Source organism: Humulus lupulus, chromosome 1, assembly GCF_963169125.1.
Source record: "Humulus lupulus chromosome 1, drHumLupu1.1, whole genome shotgun sequence".
In the NCBI taxonomy this organism is placed as follows: domain Eukaryota; kingdom Viridiplantae; phylum Streptophyta; class Magnoliopsida; order Rosales; family Cannabaceae; genus Humulus; species Humulus lupulus.
Genome location: NC_084793.1, coordinates 299,827,071 through 299,847,412, shown reverse-complemented (window position 1 = coordinate 299,847,412; position 20,342 = coordinate 299,827,071). Strand labels below are relative to the sequence as shown.

The 20,342-nt window shown below is 31.5% G+C and overlaps 3 protein-coding genes across 3 annotated transcripts; all 3 read right to left on the bottom strand.

Annotated features, from left to right (window-relative positions):
* Nucleotides 1–420: 420 nt before the first annotated feature.
* LOC133779925 (B3 domain-containing protein Os03g0619800-like) lies at nucleotides 421–4,523 on the bottom strand. The gene is made up of 9 exons (XM_062219824.1): nucleotides 4,299–4,523; nucleotides 3,474–3,927; nucleotides 3,133–3,335; nucleotides 2,769–3,036; nucleotides 2,396–2,691; nucleotides 1,926–2,166; nucleotides 1,354–1,476; nucleotides 1,101–1,258; nucleotides 421–852 (listed from the first exon to the last, which is right to left on the bottom strand). The coding sequence occupies exons 1-9, from the start codon at nucleotides 4,389–4,391 to the stop codon at nucleotides 601–603; spliced, it is 2,088 nt and encodes a 695-aa protein (XP_062075808.1). The 5' UTR covers nucleotides 4,392–4,523; the 3' UTR covers nucleotides 421–600.
* Nucleotides 4,524–5,171: 648 nt separating this feature from the next.
* On the bottom strand, nucleotides 5,172–8,356 carry LOC133779918 (B3 domain-containing transcription factor VRN1-like). The gene is made up of 7 exons (XM_062219818.1): nucleotides 8,023–8,356; nucleotides 7,077–7,491; nucleotides 6,714–6,922; nucleotides 6,334–6,610; nucleotides 6,113–6,247; nucleotides 5,862–6,031; nucleotides 5,172–5,699 (listed from the first exon to the last, which is right to left on the bottom strand). Exons 1-7 carry the CDS (start codon nucleotides 8,125–8,127, stop codon nucleotides 5,436–5,438), a joined length of 1,575 nt encoding a protein of 524 aa, XP_062075802.1. The 5' UTR covers nucleotides 8,128–8,356; the 3' UTR covers nucleotides 5,172–5,435.
* Nucleotides 8,357–9,619: 1,263 nt separating this feature from the next.
* LOC133779967 (uncharacterized) lies at nucleotides 9,620–14,154 on the bottom strand. Its single transcript, XM_062219861.1, has 3 exons — nucleotides 13,583–14,154; nucleotides 11,593–11,627; nucleotides 9,620–11,466 (listed from the first exon to the last, which is right to left on the bottom strand). Exons 1-3 carry the CDS (start codon nucleotides 14,152–14,154, stop codon nucleotides 9,620–9,622), a joined length of 2,454 nt encoding a protein of 817 aa, XP_062075845.1.
* Nucleotides 14,155–20,342: the final 6,188 nt, after the last annotated feature.

Sequence of the window (20,342 nt, the reverse complement as noted above, 5' to 3'; positions counted from 1 at the left end):
AAAACTAATTTCTAAATATTTTGAAAGTAAAAATATTTGGTCTTATTTGTTTAGAATTTTTACTACTAAAATTTAGTAGGAAAATAGTATTTTTTACTACCAATAATATTTGGTAGCTAATAACGAGGTAGCTAAAAATATTTTTGTTGTAGTACCAAGAACAATAATGTTAAAGAATAATTGTAGTAGACGACAACGTTAAAAACACTTCAAACTTCAAACGACAATTAATTTAACAACGGCTTACAATTACGTAGAACATAAATGATAACAGAAACTTACAAACAAACGACCTAAAGACAAAGTAGCATCGATTCTCACAAACAAGCAAGAATCTAATATAAAGAATCACTTTTTCAAAATAATATATATATATATATATATATATATATATATATATATAGATTCACAACAAAACAATGATAATTAAGTACTTTTAAGTCATCCCTAGACTGTGAAAATGTGATACAAAAAAGATATAGTTCAGAAGTTTAACCGTGACATCAGTAACACTTGTCACGGAGGTGATTATATGTATCATTACATACTAACATTCTTAACAACACTGAAATAAGTTAACTAGAGTGTCAGTAGTTTAGCTCAGAAGTATAAAATGTCATGTCTAAATATGGTAACTTTCATCTCAGGTTGATCCCTCTTAATCAGCTCAAAAATGCAGATATCTCTTGGCTTAAGAGAGTTCTCTCTTGCAAATGCAGCCCATCCAGTTGACAATTTATATTCTGATTCATTAACAATTAACTTCACATTCCAATATTCCTCACCAACCCAAAGAATCGTAGTTTGTGTCTTTTCCCCAAAATAATAGCTTGCTGAAGTCAATGGAATAGGCTGCACAAAGAAGAATTGATATTGAACTTTCATTACTAGTACCCTCTTCTCTTGATGGTAGATTAATAAAACAAAAAGAGTACATAACAATTTTGATACAAAAATGTCATGATAATAATGTATATATCTTTATTCAAAATTATATGTATGCATAATTTGACATTATAAAGAACTATGCATATTTATCATTATCTTTTACCATTATATTTATATGTTTATAAGAGCAACATTTTCTAATATCTACTCACTAGTTTACATCCTCCATGCACATGATCTGATTGCAAAGCCACTTTGAAGCGAGGATATATTGAAAAGAAATGGCTGGCTGCTTCAGAAGCTGTCCTGACTGCTGAAGGTGAAGGCCTCTTATTAGTGTCTTGGTTGCCAGTATTTGATTCAGATATCTCTGCATTAAGTTTATAAAACAACAAGTAAGCTGATATCCACACACATATATATTTGTTCTTAAGAATGTTTGACATTCTTGATTCATATGTATACCTGAAAGTTCAACAACAACTTTCTCTTGTTCTTTCTTTTCGATTATGTTCTGTGAAATCATGCCAGCAAAAGAAGAATCAAGTTTCACATTTTGCTTGGACGGTGTAGTTGCTATCTTTGCAGCTGAAAACAACACCTGTAAGTTAATACTATAACCATATACACTAATATTTATGATTAAGAAACACTTCTCACCTAAGAATTTATGCGCATCATCATCGCCCTTAACAATAGAAACTCTAATGAAATCTCAATGCCATAATTATTACTCAGTTCAAATATGCAAATATCACCCACTTCCAAACGACAGCCAATCTAAATGATAACTTTAAACTTACAAACAACAGTACATAAAATGACCTCATCGTTATCTAATGACTTAAAGTCTGAAGAGTAAGAGTAACAACAATTCCCACAAACGAGCAAAAATAAAATATAAGGATTCACAACAAACCGAAGTACTTTTAAGTTACCCCTTGACTTTGATACAAAGAAGTAGTTTAGAAGACCATGACAACTTAATATTGAGTAGTAGTAACATTTATCACATCATTACATACTAGCATTCTCACCACTTTGTCTAATTATGGAAACTTTGAGCTCAGGGTGATTCCTCTTAATCAGCTCAAAGATGCAGACATCTCTTGGCTGAAGAGAGTTTTCTCTAGCAAATACACTCCATCCAGCAGAAAAAGAATAATCTGATGATTTATAAACCAAAAACTTCACATACCAACAACTCTCACCAACCCAAAGAGTCATAGTTTGTGTCTTTTCCTTAAAGTAAAGTCTTGCAAAATCCAATGGAATAGACTGCACAAAGAAGAATGGATATTAAACTTCCATTTTCTAGTTCTCTCTTGATGATAGATGAAAAAGAAAAAACAAAAGGAAGAGTACTTAACAATTTTGATACAAAGATGTCATGATAATAATGTATATATCTTTACTCAAAATGATATCTATGCATAATTTGACAATAAAAGAACTATGCACGTATCATTAAACCACATACTTATAAGAGTAACATTTTTCTACATACTAGCTTATATCCTTGCACATGAGCTGATCGCAAAGCCACCTGGAAGCAAGGATTTTCTGAAAAGGAATTACTGGCTGCTTCAGAAGTTCTCCAAACTACAGAAGATGAAGGCCTCTTATAAGAAGTGCCTCGGTTGCCTGTATTTACTTCAGATATCAGCTTCCTGGACTTATCTGCAACACCAAATTTCTCTCGTTCGATTGTGTTCTGTGAAATCATGCTCGCTTTATCATTGCCAACAAATGAAGAATCAAGTTCCACATTTCGCTTGGACTGATTAGTTGATATCTTTGCAGCTGAAAACAACACCTGTAAGTTAAAACTATAACCATATACACATTGAATTATATTCACAATTAAGAACGCTACTCACCTAAGTCATTATATGCATCATCTTCAACCTTAACAATGGAAACTCTAAATGATATTTCATTGCCATAATTATTAGTCTGTTCAAAATTGCAAATATCACCCACTTCCAAACTATTCTCTAGGGCAAATGCTTTCCATCCATAACCGAATTCGGCTGATCTACCTATGACTTTGTATTGAACAGACCAAGATTTACCATTTGAAACCCAAAGGCTAGCTTCACATTCTTTCTTTTTAACGTATGTTTCTGCAAACCAGCTTGGTATATGCTGCCAGAATTAAAAAAAAAATGAATCAATTAGTTTAAGTGAAGTACATCAAGGAAGCCCGAATTTTTTGTCATGGAAAATATAAGATTTACTTACGAAATTTCTCCGACCAGTTGTATATGATGATTTCATAATAACAGTAAAGAAAGGATATTCAGATTGAAAGTAATTGACCCTTTCAAGAGCAGAGGTGTTTGTGTAGACAGGCGAGGGTTTCTGGTATCTCTTTGGGGTAGACAAGCCAGTTATGTTACCTATAGTGTTACCTACTTTACTTGATAAGCTTCCTTTTTGCATAACTTCAAAGGGATGATCATGTATAAAAAAGACAACGCAGAAATATTACAAAAACTTTTTTTCTTTCTAAACAAATAGTTAAAAAGTTTCATGAATTAATCTCTAGTCCTAAACAACTTATTTTGGTATCGATTTAGTACCTTTAGATCTAAGATGAGATAGGTTGCTTTGTGCTTTACCAAGAGCACTTTGTCTCATTTTCTTTTGGGGCCGAGAACATGGTAATGGAGATTTGTCCCTGGTTTTAGGACTCCATGAAGTGCTATCCAAAACTTCAATAGAAACATCATCATCTTCATCCGTATCAACATGCTTCTCAAAATGGCTAGGGTTAGATGAATAATCTATCTCTGTGGTGGTTTTGTCAAATATGATAACCGTGAACTGAGAGACCCCATCATATCGAAAAACAAGGAGGTTTCCACGGTTTAAAGAATAATGTTCTGCAAATTTATTCCAACCCTTTTCTATCCATACGTTTCCATCACTCTTTGTCAACCCAACCTCCCATCTTGATCCACATGGAAGCTTAAGAATTACTTGACTACTCGACAAGGAACCACAGTATTTCATCCAAAATGTCTTAGGAATTTGCTGCACAAGAGAAGACCAAAATAAGAAGTTAAGAGAGTTACCAGAAAATACAACTACACGACTGCAGCCTAAGACCACACCATATATATTTATATATGCTCCTCTTCATAAAATCAAGATGGCACCTTTACTTGTAGAAATTTGAGAAAGCCTACGGTTGCAAACAACTTCATAGGAAAAGTTTTACAAACCTCATGTTGCAGAAACTATGAGTACGAAAAGATTATGTCACCATTTAATGAGAAGACTCACCAAAGCATATCACCCTCTAATATATTTGGTACATTGACAGTAATTCTCGAATGTAGACATCTTAGACAAACTTGGTGGAAACAGATTGTTGAAGCAGAGAGAGAGAGTAGTATACTTACTAACTTGTTGTTCTCAAGAGTTTGTTCAAGAATAATCTTGAAAAAATGGGGAGGAGCAGGAGAAACCTTGGCTCTCTGGCTAGTAGAAGCCATGGTCGATCAGTTGCTTTTTGGTTTTTTTGCTGTGAAACAAAGAACTTTATTAAAAGAGAACTCAGATAAAATCTTGGTAATATCTGTCAGCTGCCAAGGAAAGGGGAAAGGCAAGGCGCAGAGCCAGAGTCTCACCAACTTATACAATTATGAAAACTTTTGGAGATAATAACAGATGGATACTTTCCTCTGTTACAAGCTAAACAATGTTATTTTGAAATGTTGTGTCATATCAATGCGTCTCTTCTACTTGTCTATTACACTTCTTGGTTATTGGTCTGCAAACTCCTCATCTTTATTGATATGAAAATCTTAATAATGATAATGATCACCGCCTCCTTTAACGCTTACCGTATATTTATTTTCCTAATTAAATTTTTATTTTATTCCTCCTCTGTTAGCAGTCATTAACTACGAGTCATTGCCTTGTTTTATCAACTCGTGATATAAATAAATATATATTTATACTTTTTATCAACACAAGCACAAATTACACTAAATAAATTGGACAAAGTCAAGTCACATTACTTAAAAATCTAAATAAAAAGATTAATATCATCACTAGCGTTGAATTATACGGACGTAGAAGAGTTTAGGATGAAAGTATATTAAATTTTTGTATAAATTTTTTTTTATTTTATTTTTAAAATAAACGTAGAACCTACACAAATTAAACACTTTAATTCTTTAAATTTTGAACCAAACATCCAGAGTAATTTAAACTAAACTGTTGATATTTAATGAAAAGTATATAAATTAGTTTCAGAAGGCCGTGGAAAATAAGTAAATATAATTCTTTGCACTGGAAAAAAGAAATAACGACAAAAACGTATCCTAAAATACAGAACATGGCACAAACGACACTCTACGAAAATTACAATCCTGACTAGTAAACAACAGCGGATTACGAAGACAAAAATTTACAAACGACAGTGAACCTAAATAAAACGGCATCATGCTACCTAAATAAGAGCAACATCAATTCTCACAAACGAGCAACAATAAAACTTAAAGTGCTTTGAAGTTATCCCTTGACTATGATCATCACATACTAGGAAGTAGCAATCTCACACTTTGTCTAATTATGGAAACTTTCAGCTCAGGTTGATTCCTCTTGATCAGCTCAAAGATGCAGACATCTCTGGGCTGAAGAGAGTTCTCTCTTGCAAATAAAGCCCATCCAGCTGAAAAGGTGTATTCTGATTCATAAACCAATAACTTCACATTCCAATATTCCTCACCAACGCAAAGAGTCATAATTTGTGCCTTTTCCCCAAAATTATGCCTTGCAAAAGTAAGTGGAATAGGCTGCACAAAGAAGAATTAATGTTGAACCAAATTCATTACTAGGACTTTCTTGATGATAGATTAAAAAGATGTCAAAATGATATGTATGCATATTTTGACATTAAAAAAAGTAGACATTTACCACTAAACCACATATTTATAGGAGCAACATTTTCTACATACCAGTTTATGTCTTTGCACGTGACTTGGTTGCAAAACCACTTGGAAGCTAGGATTTTTTGAAGAGAAATGGCTGCCTGCTTCAGAAACTCTACTAACTACTGAAGATGAAGGCCTCTTACTAGTGCCTCGGTTGCCTGACTTGGCTTCAGATATGAGCTTCCTGGACTTATCTGCATTAAAATTATAAGCAACAAGTAAGCTAATTTATTTAATTAAAAAAAAATTCTGACATTCTTTACTCATATACGTACCTGAAAGTTCAACAACATTTTTCTCTTGTTCTTTCTTCAGGAAAATGTTATGTGAAATCATGCTGACTTTATCATTGCTAGTAAAAGAAGAATCATGTTTCACATTTTGCTTTGATGTACTTGCTAACTTTGCAGCTGACAACAACATAATTAAGTTAATAATGTAGCCATATATATATACACATTGAATTATATTGGAAATTAAGAAAACTACTTCTTACCTAAGTAATCATATGCATCATCATCCCCCTTAACACATGAAACTCTAAAGGAAATTCCATTGTCATTCTGAGTCAGCTCAAATTTGCAAATATCACCCACTTCCAAACTATTTTCATGCGCAAACGCTTTCCAGCCATTAATGAATTCGGCTGCTGTATTTCCACCTCTGAATCTAACCTTGAAATAAACAGACCAAGATTTTCCATTTGAAATCCAAAGACTAGCTTCACATTCTTTCTTATTAATGTATGTTTCTGCAAACCAGGCTGGTATATACTGCCAGAATTTTTAAAAAAAAGGAAAGAAAGAAGAAGATTGAATTACTATATACTATGTCATGAAAAATATAAGCTGATAACAATATATAAGATTTACTTACGAAACTTCCCCGACCAGTTACGTATGATGCTTTCATAATAACAATGAAGAAAGGATATTCAGACTGAAAGTAGATGGATCTTTCAAGAGCTGTGGTGTTTCTGTAGACAGACGAAAGTTTCTGTAATCTTTTTGGGGTAGCCAAGCCAGTTGTGTTATCTATAGTGTCACCAGATTCTACTTTAATTGATAAGCCTCCTTTTTGCATAACTTCAAAGAGGTGATCATGTATAAAAAGGCAATGCAGAAATATTACTAAAACTATCTTTTTCTCTAATCCAATGATTAAAAACGCTTCACGAATTAATCTCTAGTCCTAGATGGATACACTGGAGTAATAATAATTTTGGTTTAGATTAAGTACCTTTACCGAGAGCACTTCGTCTCATTTTCTTGTGGGGCTGAGAACATGGTAATAATGGAGATTTGACCCTTGTTTTAGGATGCCATGAAACGTTGTCCAAAACTTCAATAGAAACATCATCGTCAGTATCAACATGCTTCTCAATAAGGTTCGGATTAGAAGGATAATCTATCTCCACAGTTGTTTTGTCACATATGATGACATTGAACTGTGATTTCCCTTCGTATCGAAAAACCAAAAGGTGTCCAAAGCTTAAAGAACAATGTTGTGCAAAATTTTCCCAACCCTTTTCTATCCACACTTTTCCATCACTTTTTGTCAACCCTACTTCCCATCTTGATCCACATGGAAGCTTAAGAAAAACTTGACTAGATAAGGAGCCACAATACTTCATCCAAAATGTCTTTGGAATTTGCTGCACAAGGGAAGACAAAAATAAAATGTTAATGGAAAATAAGTTACCCCTAAAGTGAAGAGAGTTAACAGAAAACATAACAACATGATTGCAGGCTAAGACTACCATACAAATCAAAGGCATTTGATCTGATGGTGCTTCTGGAAATTTGAGAAAGTCTATGGTTGCAAACAACTTCATGGCAAAGCTTTACAAACTTAATGTTGCAGAAACTATGCACTAATATAAATTATAAATCAACATATCATAAGAAGACTCACTAGGACATGTCATCCTCGTAGTCGCATATTTGGTACATTGACAATAATTCCAGGCTATATTTCTCGAAAGTGGACATCTTAGAAAAACTTGGTGCAAACAGAATAGAGTAGGAAAAAAGGAAAAGAAAAAGACACTATACTGGAATATATAATACACACACTATCTTGAGAACTCATAAGTAAAGAAAAAAAAAATCTCAATACCACAAATCACAACTTGGTGAAGCAGACGAATATGTGTTGAAGAAGAGAGATTACGTAGTATACTTACTAACTTGGTGCTCCCAATATTCTCTTCAAGAATAATTTTGAAAAAATGAGGAGCCATAGGAGAAAAATTTGTCTGAACCTTGGCTCTTTGGCTAGCACAAGCCATGGTTGAACAGTTTTTCGTTTTTTGCTCTGAAACAATAAACTTTATCAGAACTCGATCAGATAAAAGCTTGGTTGCCACACACTTCAGCACTGCTCTACTAAGCAGCACAAGGCAATCTGTGAGCTCCTTCTACTTTTGATAAAAAAAAAAAGAACTATAAGAATTGTTATGGACATGCAAATAGACTGGTAAGTGCAATACCATATACATATATAAAAATCTGTTTGGATAAAAGATAAAAGAAAAAAAAAAAAAAAACCTTTCCGTAAGAGAAAAAACTGAACAAAACAAAAAAAGTACTTTAAATATGTATTTATATAACCATACAAAATTATAAAAACTGTGTATATATTTTTGCAGAATTAAAAAATTATTTTAACTTTTTTTCTATTAATTGTGTATTATTTTCATTTTTCTGTACTTTTAAAATGAATAATGATGTAGTTTTTTAATTAAAATTTATATAATTTGAGTCACACAATATTCTTTTAAGATCTACCTAAAAAAATTTAATTTTTCTTATTTAAAAAGTTAGTGTAAATTTAATTATTTATTTTTGAAAAGATATTAATTTATTTTTAAAAGACTATATATTATTATTCATTTAAAGAATACAAAAAGAAAAAAAAACAATTTATGCCAAATATTTTTATGGATATCATATGAGTTTATTATACAATTGTTTTCATGATGTTGTAAGAATCATTGAATACTACTCTTTTTTAATACATTTAATGTTTCTTCAGTTTTTTTTTCCATCCGAAAAATTGGTTTTATTATTTCTTTCTTTTAATTTCTCTCCTGACAAAGCTTTATATAACCCCCAATAGTAAGCATTATAAAGTAATCATATATGCACACAAAATAAGCACTATCACGCCCGACCAAAAAAAGAAGCACTATCACTATGTGTAATTGGTTTTAAAAATTGACTCCTATTTAATACTAAACCGATTCCTCTTCCCCCCACAAAAAAAAAAAAAATCGATTCCTCTTCCCCAAATTAAAGCAAGATTACATAATAATTTGCATGTCCATAACATTATTATTTCTTTTTAAATAATTTTCATGAATGTCTCTTTATATTTTTCATAATTGGATAATAATTTGCATGTGCACGAAAAATTCTAAAATAGGGGCATGGAATTTACCCTTACCGATAACGACGTTGTTGTTTTTCGACATAGGAAGAATTTATAACTATAGCAGTTAGCAGGGCCGTCTTAAATATTTTGGAGGCCCTGTTCTAATCTAAAAATTTGGACTCCTAACAAATAAAAAAAGTTTAACTAAAAACTAATAATATTTTCAAATATTATTGTTACGATTATATATTTTACAAAATTAAGCACCAAAAATTCAAACTATTTTATTAAAATTGTTATTTTTCCATTACAAACTTTAAGCTAATATCAACATTCTACTTAAAAAGAGTCATCCTTCGCACACTTTTTGAAGCAAATTCATCAACCAACTCTTCATATTTTACAGTCTAAAAAATATCATTTTCAATCGTGATCAATGCTAATCCATTAAGCCTTTCTTGTAACATGGTAGACCGCAAGTAGGACTTCAACAACTTCAATTTTGAAAAACTTCTTTCTGCAGAAGCAACTGTCACCGGAATAGTCAACAAAATTCTATACGCAATAACTATATTAGGAAAACAATCTAAGCCTTTCAAAAACTTTAATATATCAATAGCTCTCATTTTTTTCCTAGGCAAGATTTCTGTTAATAACTTTAACTCCACATATAAATCATTCCCATCAATATCATAATGTTCATTATGTTTCAATGCCTTTTCAAAATGACTACAACAAGACTTCAAACTTGCATTGTCTAACGATTGGAGCTTGTCAGAAGTAAACAAGAAACCAAAAATATTTTCATATTCTTGATATTGTTCAAATCGCTTGGTAAGAGAAACAATGGCTTGATCAACAAGGTAAAGAAAATAATTAACTCTAAAAGATTCCTCTCCAGATAACTCAACAGATGTATTCAAATTCTCTTCAAATTGTCTTTTTCTTCGAATTGTGCGCATTTGAGGAAAAACTGGATCAATATTCATTTCAATATCAATTTCCTTAGCATTATTCAAGGCGTTATAAAAACCTGTTTCTCTATATCCCATGAAAAAAGAAATTAACCCTTTTATTTTTTCCATAGCAACATCAATAAGCATATCCTTTGATTGTAAAAGCTTGCTAACTAAATTAATAGCAAATAATATTTCAAACCAAATAATAATTGCTATTAAAAAGTCAAAATCACCAAGCTCATTTGTTGCTAAGGATTTTGCTTCACTTCTTATTTTAGAATCAAGTTCATCCTTTTCTGACACTTCAAGTAAAGCTTCTCTAAAATCTGACATTTGAGATCTTATAGCTTTAACACTATCTACACGACTCTCCCAACGAGTGGATGACAATGATTTTGGAGTCAATCCTTTCACATTATCTTTCAAAATTTTCCATCTCTTAGTAGAATTGGCAAAAATCGTATAAATACGCTGAATAACTCCAAAAAAATCTCTAGCTTTACTACATGATTCAGCCATGTCACATAATGTCAAATTAAGACTATGACAACCACAAGGAGTATAAAAGGCTCTTGGATTTATGTCTAAAAATTTCTTTTGTACACCTTGATGTTTTCCTTTCATATTTGACCCATTATCATAGCCTTGTCCCTGCACATCAAATATGTCAAGATTAAGTTTTTTCAACTCATTTTGTAGAACATCAAAAAGTCCGTGACCAGTTGTATCATTCACATTTAAAAATCCTAAAAATGATTCTTCAATGCTAACAGAATGTGAAGAAACATCCACATATCTCAATATCAAGGACATCTGCTCTTGATGACTAATATTAGGAGTACAATCAAGTATCACAGAAAAATACTTTGCTTGTTTAACTTTTTTAATGATTTCAGTTTTAATTGCAGAAGCAAGCACAAGTATTAACTCGTTTTGGATGTTATGTCCAAGATAATGACTATGAATATCATCATTTGTAATGCGTTTAACATGTTCTTGGATAATAGGGTCAAACTCTGCCAACATTTCAATTAAGCCCAAAAAAATTCCATTACTATTTTGATACAATTTCTCATTAGAACCACGAAATGCCAAGTTATGTTTAGCAAGAAATTTCACTATTAAAATAATTCTTAGTAAAACTTTTTTCCAATGATCTTTTTCTTTTTCAATTAGTCTTTGAGTAGCTTTATCAATCGTTTGATTCTTTTCGAGCCTTAGACGCAATTCATACCAAGTGGTCATATTTTTAACATGTTCCATACTGATATCATGCTCTTTAAGTCTTTCACCAATATGTGCCCAATCACTAAAGCCTTCATTTGTTAACATGCCTCTACCAATCCCACTTTTAAAAACTTTGCAACAAAAACAAAATACTCTATCTAACTCTTTTGAATAAACAAGCCAATCACGATCACACTTCTCTCCATTTGATAAAACACTAGTATACAAAGGGAAATTTGAGTTTTTATGCTTAGTGAGGGGTTATAAATCAAAAAAATACTAGACACTTAAATCATTTCAAAACAATGCCAAATTTTTTGACAATACCCAAAATACCCCTCTCATAATTTTTCTCACCCCTTCCTCTTCCCTCTTCCCTCTCTCTCCCTCAACACATTCCTCTCAACTCCCTCTCTTGAAAAAAAATTCATGGGTAAGATAAAATATCATAGAAATCAATGTAATAGCAAGTATTCAACACTTAGGACACTAAAATACTACATTTCGAACAGATTTGGACATGATTTTTGGGTTTTTTTTTGCGATTTTTTTCAGATCTGAAACTTTGAAATCTGCAGAAAATCGACGTGGTTCGATGGTGGTTCGATGGTGCTCAATGCCAGCTCGATGGGGCCTTCAAAATCAAGATTTTCATGAAAAAATCGATGTTGCTCGATGGTGGTTCGATGGAGGTTCGATGGTGGTTCGATGGTGTTCGATGCGATTCTTGCAAGATACGTAATTTTTCACTCGGGTATCCGTTTGGGGTGATTTTTTTTTTGATTTTGGGTATTTTTTCAAGATCTACACGTTTGGGATGTGTATATACACATTTGGGAAATGTAAATCTTGAAAAAAATGACAAATGTAAAACATACCTCATGTTCAAGATATGTTTTGGTATGTTGTCAAGTTCTAAACTTTGAAAATGTGTATATGAACATATAAAACGTGTAGATCTCAAAAAAATACCAAAAAAAAAAAAAAAATCATCCCAAACGGACACCCGAGTGAAAAATTATGTCTCTTACAAGAATTGCATCGAACCACCATCGAACCACCATCGAGCAACCATCGAACCACCATCGAGCAACCATCGAACCACCATCGAGAAATCTCGATTTTTTCATGAAAATATTGATTTTGAAGGCCCCATCGAGCTGGTATCGAGCACCATCGAGCAAAGTCAATTTTCTACATATTTCCGAGTTTCAAATCTGAAAAATAACTAAAAAATCATGCCCAACTCGATGGTTGCTCGATGGTGTTCGATACTACCTCGATGGGGCCTTCAAAATCAATATTTTCATGAAAAAATCGACGTTGCTCGATGGTTGTTCGATGGTTGCTCGATGGTGGTTCGATGCAATTCTTGTAAGAGACATAATTTTTCACTCGGGTGTCCGTTTGGGATGATTTTTTTTTTTATTTTTGGTATTTTTTTGAGATCTACACGTTTTATATGTTCATATACACATTTTCAAAGTTTAGAACTTGAAAACATACCAAAACATATCTTGAACATGAGGTATGTTTTGCATTTGTCATTTTTTTCAAGATTTACATTTCCCAAATGTGTATATACACATCCCAAACGTGTAGATCTTGAAAAAATACCCAAAATCAAAAAAAAAATCACCCCAAACGGATACCCGAGTGAAAAATTACGTATCTTGCAAGAATCGCATCGAACACCATCGAACCACCATCGAACCTCCATCGAACCACCATCGAGCAACATCGATTTTTTCATAAAAATCTTGATTTTGAAGGCCCCATCGAGCTGGCATCGAGCACCATCGAACCACCATCGAACCACGTCGATTTTCTGCAGATTTCAAAGTTTCAGATCTGAAAAAAATCGCAAAAAAAACCCAAAAATCATGTCCAAATCTGTTCGAAATGTAGTATTTTAGTGTCCTAAGTGTTGAATACTTGCTATTACATTGATTTCTATGATATTTTATCTTACCCATGAATTTTTTTTCAAGAGAGGGAGTTGAGAGGAATGTGTTGAGGGAGAGAGAGGGAAGAGGGAAGAGGAAGGGGTGAGAAAAATTATGAGAGGGGTATTTTGGGTATTGTCAAAAAATTTGGCATTGTTTTGAAATGATTTAAGTGTCTAGCATTTTTTTGATTTAGTATATCTCATTAAGCATAGAAACTCAAATTTCCCTATACAAATTAGCAGTGAATCGTCTAGAAAATTTAGCTTTAGAACCACTCATAATAGAACAATCTCTTTTTGGACCCTTCATCACTAATAAATCAATCATTGTTGAATCAAGAGCATCCCAATTTCTTGGATCAAATATATCAAGCAAATGTTCAAATGGGTTTGATTGCTCTTCATTGTTATTATCATTATCCTCTAAAACATCTTCATTTTCAAGTGAATTATTCAAATGATCATCATCACTATTTTTAGTATTAGAATTTTGATTTTCCATATTATCATTTTCAATGGGCACGTCACTATTATTTTTCACATTATCATTTTTAATGGGCACGTCACCTCTATTTTCCACATCAACACTTTCAGTTTGATTCTCAATACTAACATTCTCATTAGGAACCATGTTTTCAGGAAATTCAACATCAACAATGTCATAATTATGATTTTCTAAAGAAACTTGTGGTTCTTTTATAATAAATTTATCAAGAGCTCCTCTTTGAGATTGAGTTAACTCCTCAATTTTTTTCTTTTTCTTACGTTTTTTATACCCAGACTCATGTTTTCTAATCTTAGGAGGCATAGTGAAAAAAAAACCACAAGAACTAATATAATGTTTCAAAGAACAATCAATATAGTAATAATTTATTAAATTAGAAGTGAAAAAAGGAACAAAAGAACCTGGTATTCGCTGCTAATTCCATCTTCAAAGTTTAAAAGCTTCAAATTGAAAAAATTCACTGTCACAAATTTAGAGTCGCCAATTGCCCAATACCCTTTTCAATTAATTTTCTGATCTATGCAGTGATATTTCTACAACAATAAAAAAAAAAAGTAGTACTAATAAGTAGTGATTAATTAATAATTAAATAAAAATTAGTGATTAATCTCAATTAAAAATAGCAAATAAAAATAATATATAATAGAACGGATTAACGGTATTAAAGGAGAATGAACATTGAACACTAAACAAAACAACATATTACATTTTTTTTTTCTCTAGTAATTTTAGCATTATATATATCATATATAAAAAAAATAACGGCAAAAAAACAAATCAAGAAATAAGAAAGAATAAAATACTATATGACAAAAAAAATTAAATTCATATTTCACTTCTTTGTTCTTCATATATATTAAAATATATATAGATACCTTACTTCAATCTTGACGCCTTGATGGAGAGGTTGATGCATTTGAGACCAAATTGATGTTGATGCCTTGATGGTGAGCCAACCAAAAATAAATAAAAATGAATCAACCTTTCACTTACTGCTATTTTTTCTTTTTTGTCTGCAAAAGCCTACCTATCCCTTTCTATTCATGAATTTTACTCTTGATTTTTAATATATAATATAATATTATATATATATGATGAAAGTAACTGACCGTTTGAGGGTTTGACTAAATATTTATGAATTAATAATTTAACATTAAAAGTGGGATTGAGAATAGAAACAGTCTTTAGAAATGGAATCTTTCCTTTAAAAGTGGGAACACGTTTGATTTCATTTATTTTAATAAAAAAAACTGAAAAGGCAGGTAAATAAATTGGGCCCTTTAGTTTATTGGGCCCTGGGCAATAGCCCAGCTTGCACAGCCACATAGCCGGCTTTGGCAGTCAGTCATCCCACTACTTTTCAAAAATTTTGAATAATTTACTATATCGTAATAAGGGTTCAAAAAGTCAATTGTAAGCGAGATTATTATTTCTATACGCATGTAAAACAGTTTTTTTGAACCTTAATTTTGGAATGGTAATTTATTCAGAAATTTCCGAAAATTAGTTTCAATGTACACCATCGTATACAAATTGAGTTATAAATTCTTCACCTACCAAAAAAAATAGCTATGCCTCTATTGGTGGGCAACTCATGCCCCCACACTTTACCCTAACATTATTATTACATCCAATACATCATACTTTTTGCTGAGAATTGCTAAGGAGATATTATATCGCTAGTAGTGCAATTCAATATCGGATCACACACATTTGAATTTAATAAAGAACCAAAAACCGATGAAGGTTGGAGACACCGACTCTAAGTTTCGAAGAATACATATGAAGCTAAGTGTGAGGGGCATTTCAATGGAAACTTTCCACGATTTGAAGAAAAATGGAACCCTAACTATGCTTAGTAGTATATATTGCTTTATTTGTTCTTATATAGACAGAATATGAAGTTGACTCATGGGTTTAAACTATATTGCTTCAGCGTTTTTTGGTTCTTGAATGGAACGGATGGTTGGGGTAAATTTATGTCTTTTCTTTTTCTTAATTGGTTTATTTTATTTTTTTAATTTAAAATTAAAATGTTTAAGCAATAATTAAAAATATTTAATTAGTTTTAGTTTTTTTTTTAAAATTTGAATTCCTAAAAATGAAGAGATTTTTTTTAAAAAAAAAATTGTGGACTTATAGTTACATGACACATGTACTCTAATAAGTCAAAAATATTAATTAACGTGTGATACCTACGGAATGCAAGCAATACATAACATTTGGTACTTTAACCGCCAAAAACAACGTACTGGTACTTGTGTAAGTAAATGTAAAGTTGTGGTACTTTATTCGCAAATTTCCCTTAATTTTATTGAGTATCGTGACTCGTGAGGGAGATGAGATGAAATGACTATATTTTTATATACGACAATATTTCTATCAAACGACATCTTTATATATAAAGACGCTTTCTGCATAATTTTTAAAATAGAAAATATCAGTTTGGCCCTTGTGCTTTGCCCGAATACTCGATCGGCCCATATATTTTGTTAAATGACAAATCGGACCCTGTGTTTTGTAAAACGGAACAAAATGATACCTGAACCTGATTTTTGTCAAACAATTTTACAATATGACCAAAATACCCTCAAAATTTTTATTTAATGAATCAAGTAAATAATTAAAAATATATATTTAAAAAAATAAATAAATTTAATTTAATTTGATATTTAAAAAATTAAAAAAAACATATATTTTTTTCTTTTCTCTCTCTTCTCTCATTTCTCTTATCTTCCCCTTCCTTCTCGATCTCCCCCTTCTCACTTATTCTTCTTCTTCTCTGGGGATGTTAATGGCGTTCCCTTCTCTTCTCTTCTCTCTCATGTTCATCTCTCTTCTCTTCTTCTCTTCTCTTATTCTATCAAAGCTCGTGGCTCGTGGTGCGGCATGGGGAGGCGCAGATCTGGTGTACTCCGTCCTTAATCCCAACTACTGATCGCCTCCGCCTCCAGCGCCTTTCGTCCCCAACCCTGGCCAAATTTTTTATGCATCATCCCCAACCCTGAGATCTCGGGTTTGTGCAACAAGGGAGGTTGCATCAGTTCTGGGTTCATGAGCGAGATCTGAAGCTCAAAACCAAAAGGCTCTGGGTTCGCGCGATAAGGAAGTTGCAGCAAGGATTTCATCACCAAAAAGCTCAAAACAATGGTGAGTATAGATCAACCTCCCTTGCTTCAGTGGAATTTTAGTGAGAATCAAACCATTTTTTATGGGTTATCGGTTGATTTATTTCGCTATGTTCATAACTTGTTCTTCCAAACCAGATTTGGTTTTTAGTTGATTAATTTCTAATTCAATGTTTTAGAGTATTAGTGTGAGATTGTGCTTGAAGTTGATTGATAACTCTACAAAATAGAGTTATTTTACCATATTTTATATGCTAATTGTTGCTTAGTTCTTGATTTTTTAATTAATTTATTAAGTTTTTAAGTAATTTTGAATTTATTAGTTTTATCATGATTTTATATCCTTTTGTATGTTTTTATAGTTATGTTATTATAATATGTTGTAGTTTAATTATTTAGATTAAAAGTTAAAAATGTAATTTTATTAAACTTAATTTCCAAAGTAAATTAAATTTTAATTAATATTTTCATGGATTTAATATGGTTTATTTTATAATTGAAAATATTTTCTTATAATTTAATGTTTACTTATTTTGCAGGATGAACTTTGTATTTTTTCGTTATGCTTGAAGAGAGAAATGTGTAGTTTTAAAAAGAAAATAACAAAAGAAAAATGGCATTTTTCTTAGGCCCAAGGAGGCCTGCCCAGATCCGGCCCACCTTCCTCCAACTGAAGCTACTCCTGCCCAGCCACGGATTGGGCCTTCCAAGCCCACACGCCCTCTCTCAGCCGAAGTTCCTCATGCCTCCAGCTTTTGTCTTCAACATGAGCCTTCAACAGCTCAACCAGATCCACGCTTGGCCCAATTCCTCTTCAGCCAGGCCCTGCCGAGACCCTTGCATCCCCAGCTGCTCCAGCCTAAATTGGGCCCGTGCCTCCTACCAAGCCCACATGGGCCAGCTCATCTCCAAACAGCCTTCAGCCTCCACGGGCCACACCAGCCCAGCCACGGCCCAATCGAGCCAGCCCACCCTCCAGCCACCTGGGCCCGCCTGCCACCAGCAGCCAACAAGCCACCCTCCTTTCCCCTTGAGCCTATTTTGTCCCCTTATCCCCTTGTCCTTAAAATGCCATTTTTTACCCAATTTTTACATACATTTCACCACAAAAATCATCATTACACCCTATAATTTACCCATATATGTCATATTTACTTTATTTAATTAATCTAATTAATTTAATTAATTTAAGCTGATTATTTTAATACTCTCATTTTGGCTATAAATATGCAATTTCAAGGCCATTTTAGTGTGCTTAATTTTTTGTTACCATCTTCTTTCTACCATTTTCTCTCTTCCATTTTGGGTTTTTCAATAGCATTTTTAAGTACGTATTTCATTTATTTTGTAATTTCTATTCTAGTTATGTGCTTCTAATCTTTTTCATAAGATTATTAAGATTATGATAAAGCAACTTGTAACTAGATATTATTTATGTTGTATGTTGATTTCCCTTGTAATGCAACAAAGTTTATGGATTTTTCTTCTTCATATATGTCTTTCATCTTTAATATCTCATATTTTGGATTGTTAGATAATATGCAATTTGTTCTTCAGTTTGCAAAAACATAATATTCATTGTGTAAGATGTGTCATTAAATTGTACACATTCATGCTTAGAACAAAAATATTATGGTTTGCCTTATAAATAATGTTATTTGATTTCTTGTTGTTTCATTAGGTTGATTCACATTAAATACTTTGAAATTATACTTTTTGAAAAGTGAAGAAAAATCCTATCTTTTTAGAAGTAATTTGTGCTCAAAATTAAAAATCTATTTGGAAAATGATAATTTGATTTATTTTAAGTATCACAAAAACTTGGGAATCAATATACTAATAAATATTATTAAACTTACATTTTGTGGATTCTAGTATCTTAACAATCTTTCTTTTACATCTTATTTTCAAATCATTATTGATTTATTTTCATTCTCTTAACTAACTTTATTTTAAATCTTTTATTTTATGTTTATGACATTAAATCTCATCAATCTTTGGGGCTAGGTTAGAATTTATTAATTTTGGTTTAAAATAGTTTTCTTTTTTATTTTAGACAACTCCTTTAGGTTCGATCTCGTGCTTACACGAACACTATATTTCATATACGATTCGTGCGCTTGCGAGTATAAATTTTTAAAACATACCGCCGGTTTTGGGTCCATCATTGATGTTGATTTACCTCCGTTGTAGGTGATGGCATTTTCAGCAAATCAAAGATAATCAAGCTAGAAGGAGATGACAAAGAGTGATGGGTACTGGGTTCGTGGGTTTTTGAAAGAAAGAAGACGAACTTTTCTTTGGAGAAGATTTATTTATTTTGTTTTAGACTGAGTTTGTGGGAAGAAGTTTTTATTTGATTTCCTATTTTAGAAAGATTTAATTTTAGTTTTTTTTATTTATATTTAGATTTTATTTGTGAAATTAAGATATTTATTTTAATGATTTTTTATTTTAAAATTAATTATTATTTTAGAATTTATTTTTAACTATTCACTGAATGGGGTACTTTCATTAATACCTTTATCATAGAATTTTATTTCATTTATACGTTAATTAAAGATTTATTATATAAATATATAACTTAATTTGTCTTTTCTAAAATTACGGTTTGCACTGGACAATGATCATCAGAGAAAACTACAATGTCAAGCCACAAAGAATCTCATTAGCTTGCCACCATTAATTAAATAATATACATGTAAATGCTCTATCTTTCTCTCCATTAAGAAACTTCATGACATACATATCATGTCATATCATATCTTATCATCATGTATAAATAAATATATATATATATATATATTTATATGATTCCCATATAATTTTTGGTACTGTGTGCTACAACTACGTGCATCATTCCAGTTTTATTTGACATTAGCCTCCAAATATAAGCTTAAATTTATGCAAACATCATTTTGTTGTAATTTAGTATATCTTGAATATTATTTCATCTAGTTAGCTAAAATATTAAAAATATAAAACCATACAATAATAAACATTAGCTAATATTATTTTACGTTGCTTTAGTTGCAAATAAGATCTTTTATATTGTGTTAGTTTTATATTACGTTACTTAAAATTTGTATGAGTTACTTAAAATTTTAATTTTACGTTACTTAAAATTATTTCATGACATACATATCATGTCATATCATATCTTATCATCATGTATAAATAAATATATATATATATATATTTATATGATTCCCATATAATTTTTGGTACTGTGTGCTACAACTACGTGCATCATTCCAGTTTTATTTGACATTAGCCTCCAAATATAAGCTTAAATTTATGCAAACATCATTTTGTTGTAATTTAGTATATCTTGAATATTATTTCATCTAGTTAGCTAAAATA

Coding starts and splice junctions, on each gene's coding strand:
- LOC133779925 (XM_062219824.1), bottom strand. CDS start 4,391: ATGGCTTCTACTAGCCAGAGAGCCAAGGTTTCTCCTGCTCCTCCCCAT. Junction 3,336..3,473: donor ATCTCATCTTAGATCTAAAG/GTACTAAATCGA, acceptor ATCCCTTTGAAG/TTATGCAAAAAGGAAGCTTA. Junction 1,477..1,925: donor TTCCATAATTAGACAAAGTG/GTGAGAATGCTA, acceptor TGTTGTTTTCAG/CTGCAAAGATAGCAACTACA.
- LOC133779918 (XM_062219818.1), bottom strand. CDS start 8,127: ATGGCTTGTGCTAGCCAAAGAGCCAAGGTTCAGACAAATTTTTCTCCT. Junction 6,611..6,713: donor TAACTGGTCGGGGAAGTTTC/GTAAGTAAATCT, acceptor AAATTCTGGCAG/TATATACCAGCCTGGTTTGC. Junction 6,248..6,333: donor TGATGCATATGATTACTTAG/GTAAGAAGTAGT, acceptor TGTTGTTGTCAG/CTGCAAAGTTAGCAAGTACA.
- LOC133779967 (XM_062219861.1), bottom strand. CDS start 14,154: ATGCCTCCTAAGATTAGAAAACATGAGTCTGGGTATAAAAAACGTAAG. Junction 11,628..13,582: donor TCTAGACGATTCACTGCTAA/TTTGTATAGGGA, acceptor CTCAAATTTCCC/TTTGTATACTAGTGTTTTAT. Junction 11,467..11,592: donor TTTATCAAATGGAGAGAAGT/GTGATCGTGATT, acceptor ATTGGGCACATA/TTGGTGAAAGACTTAAAGAG.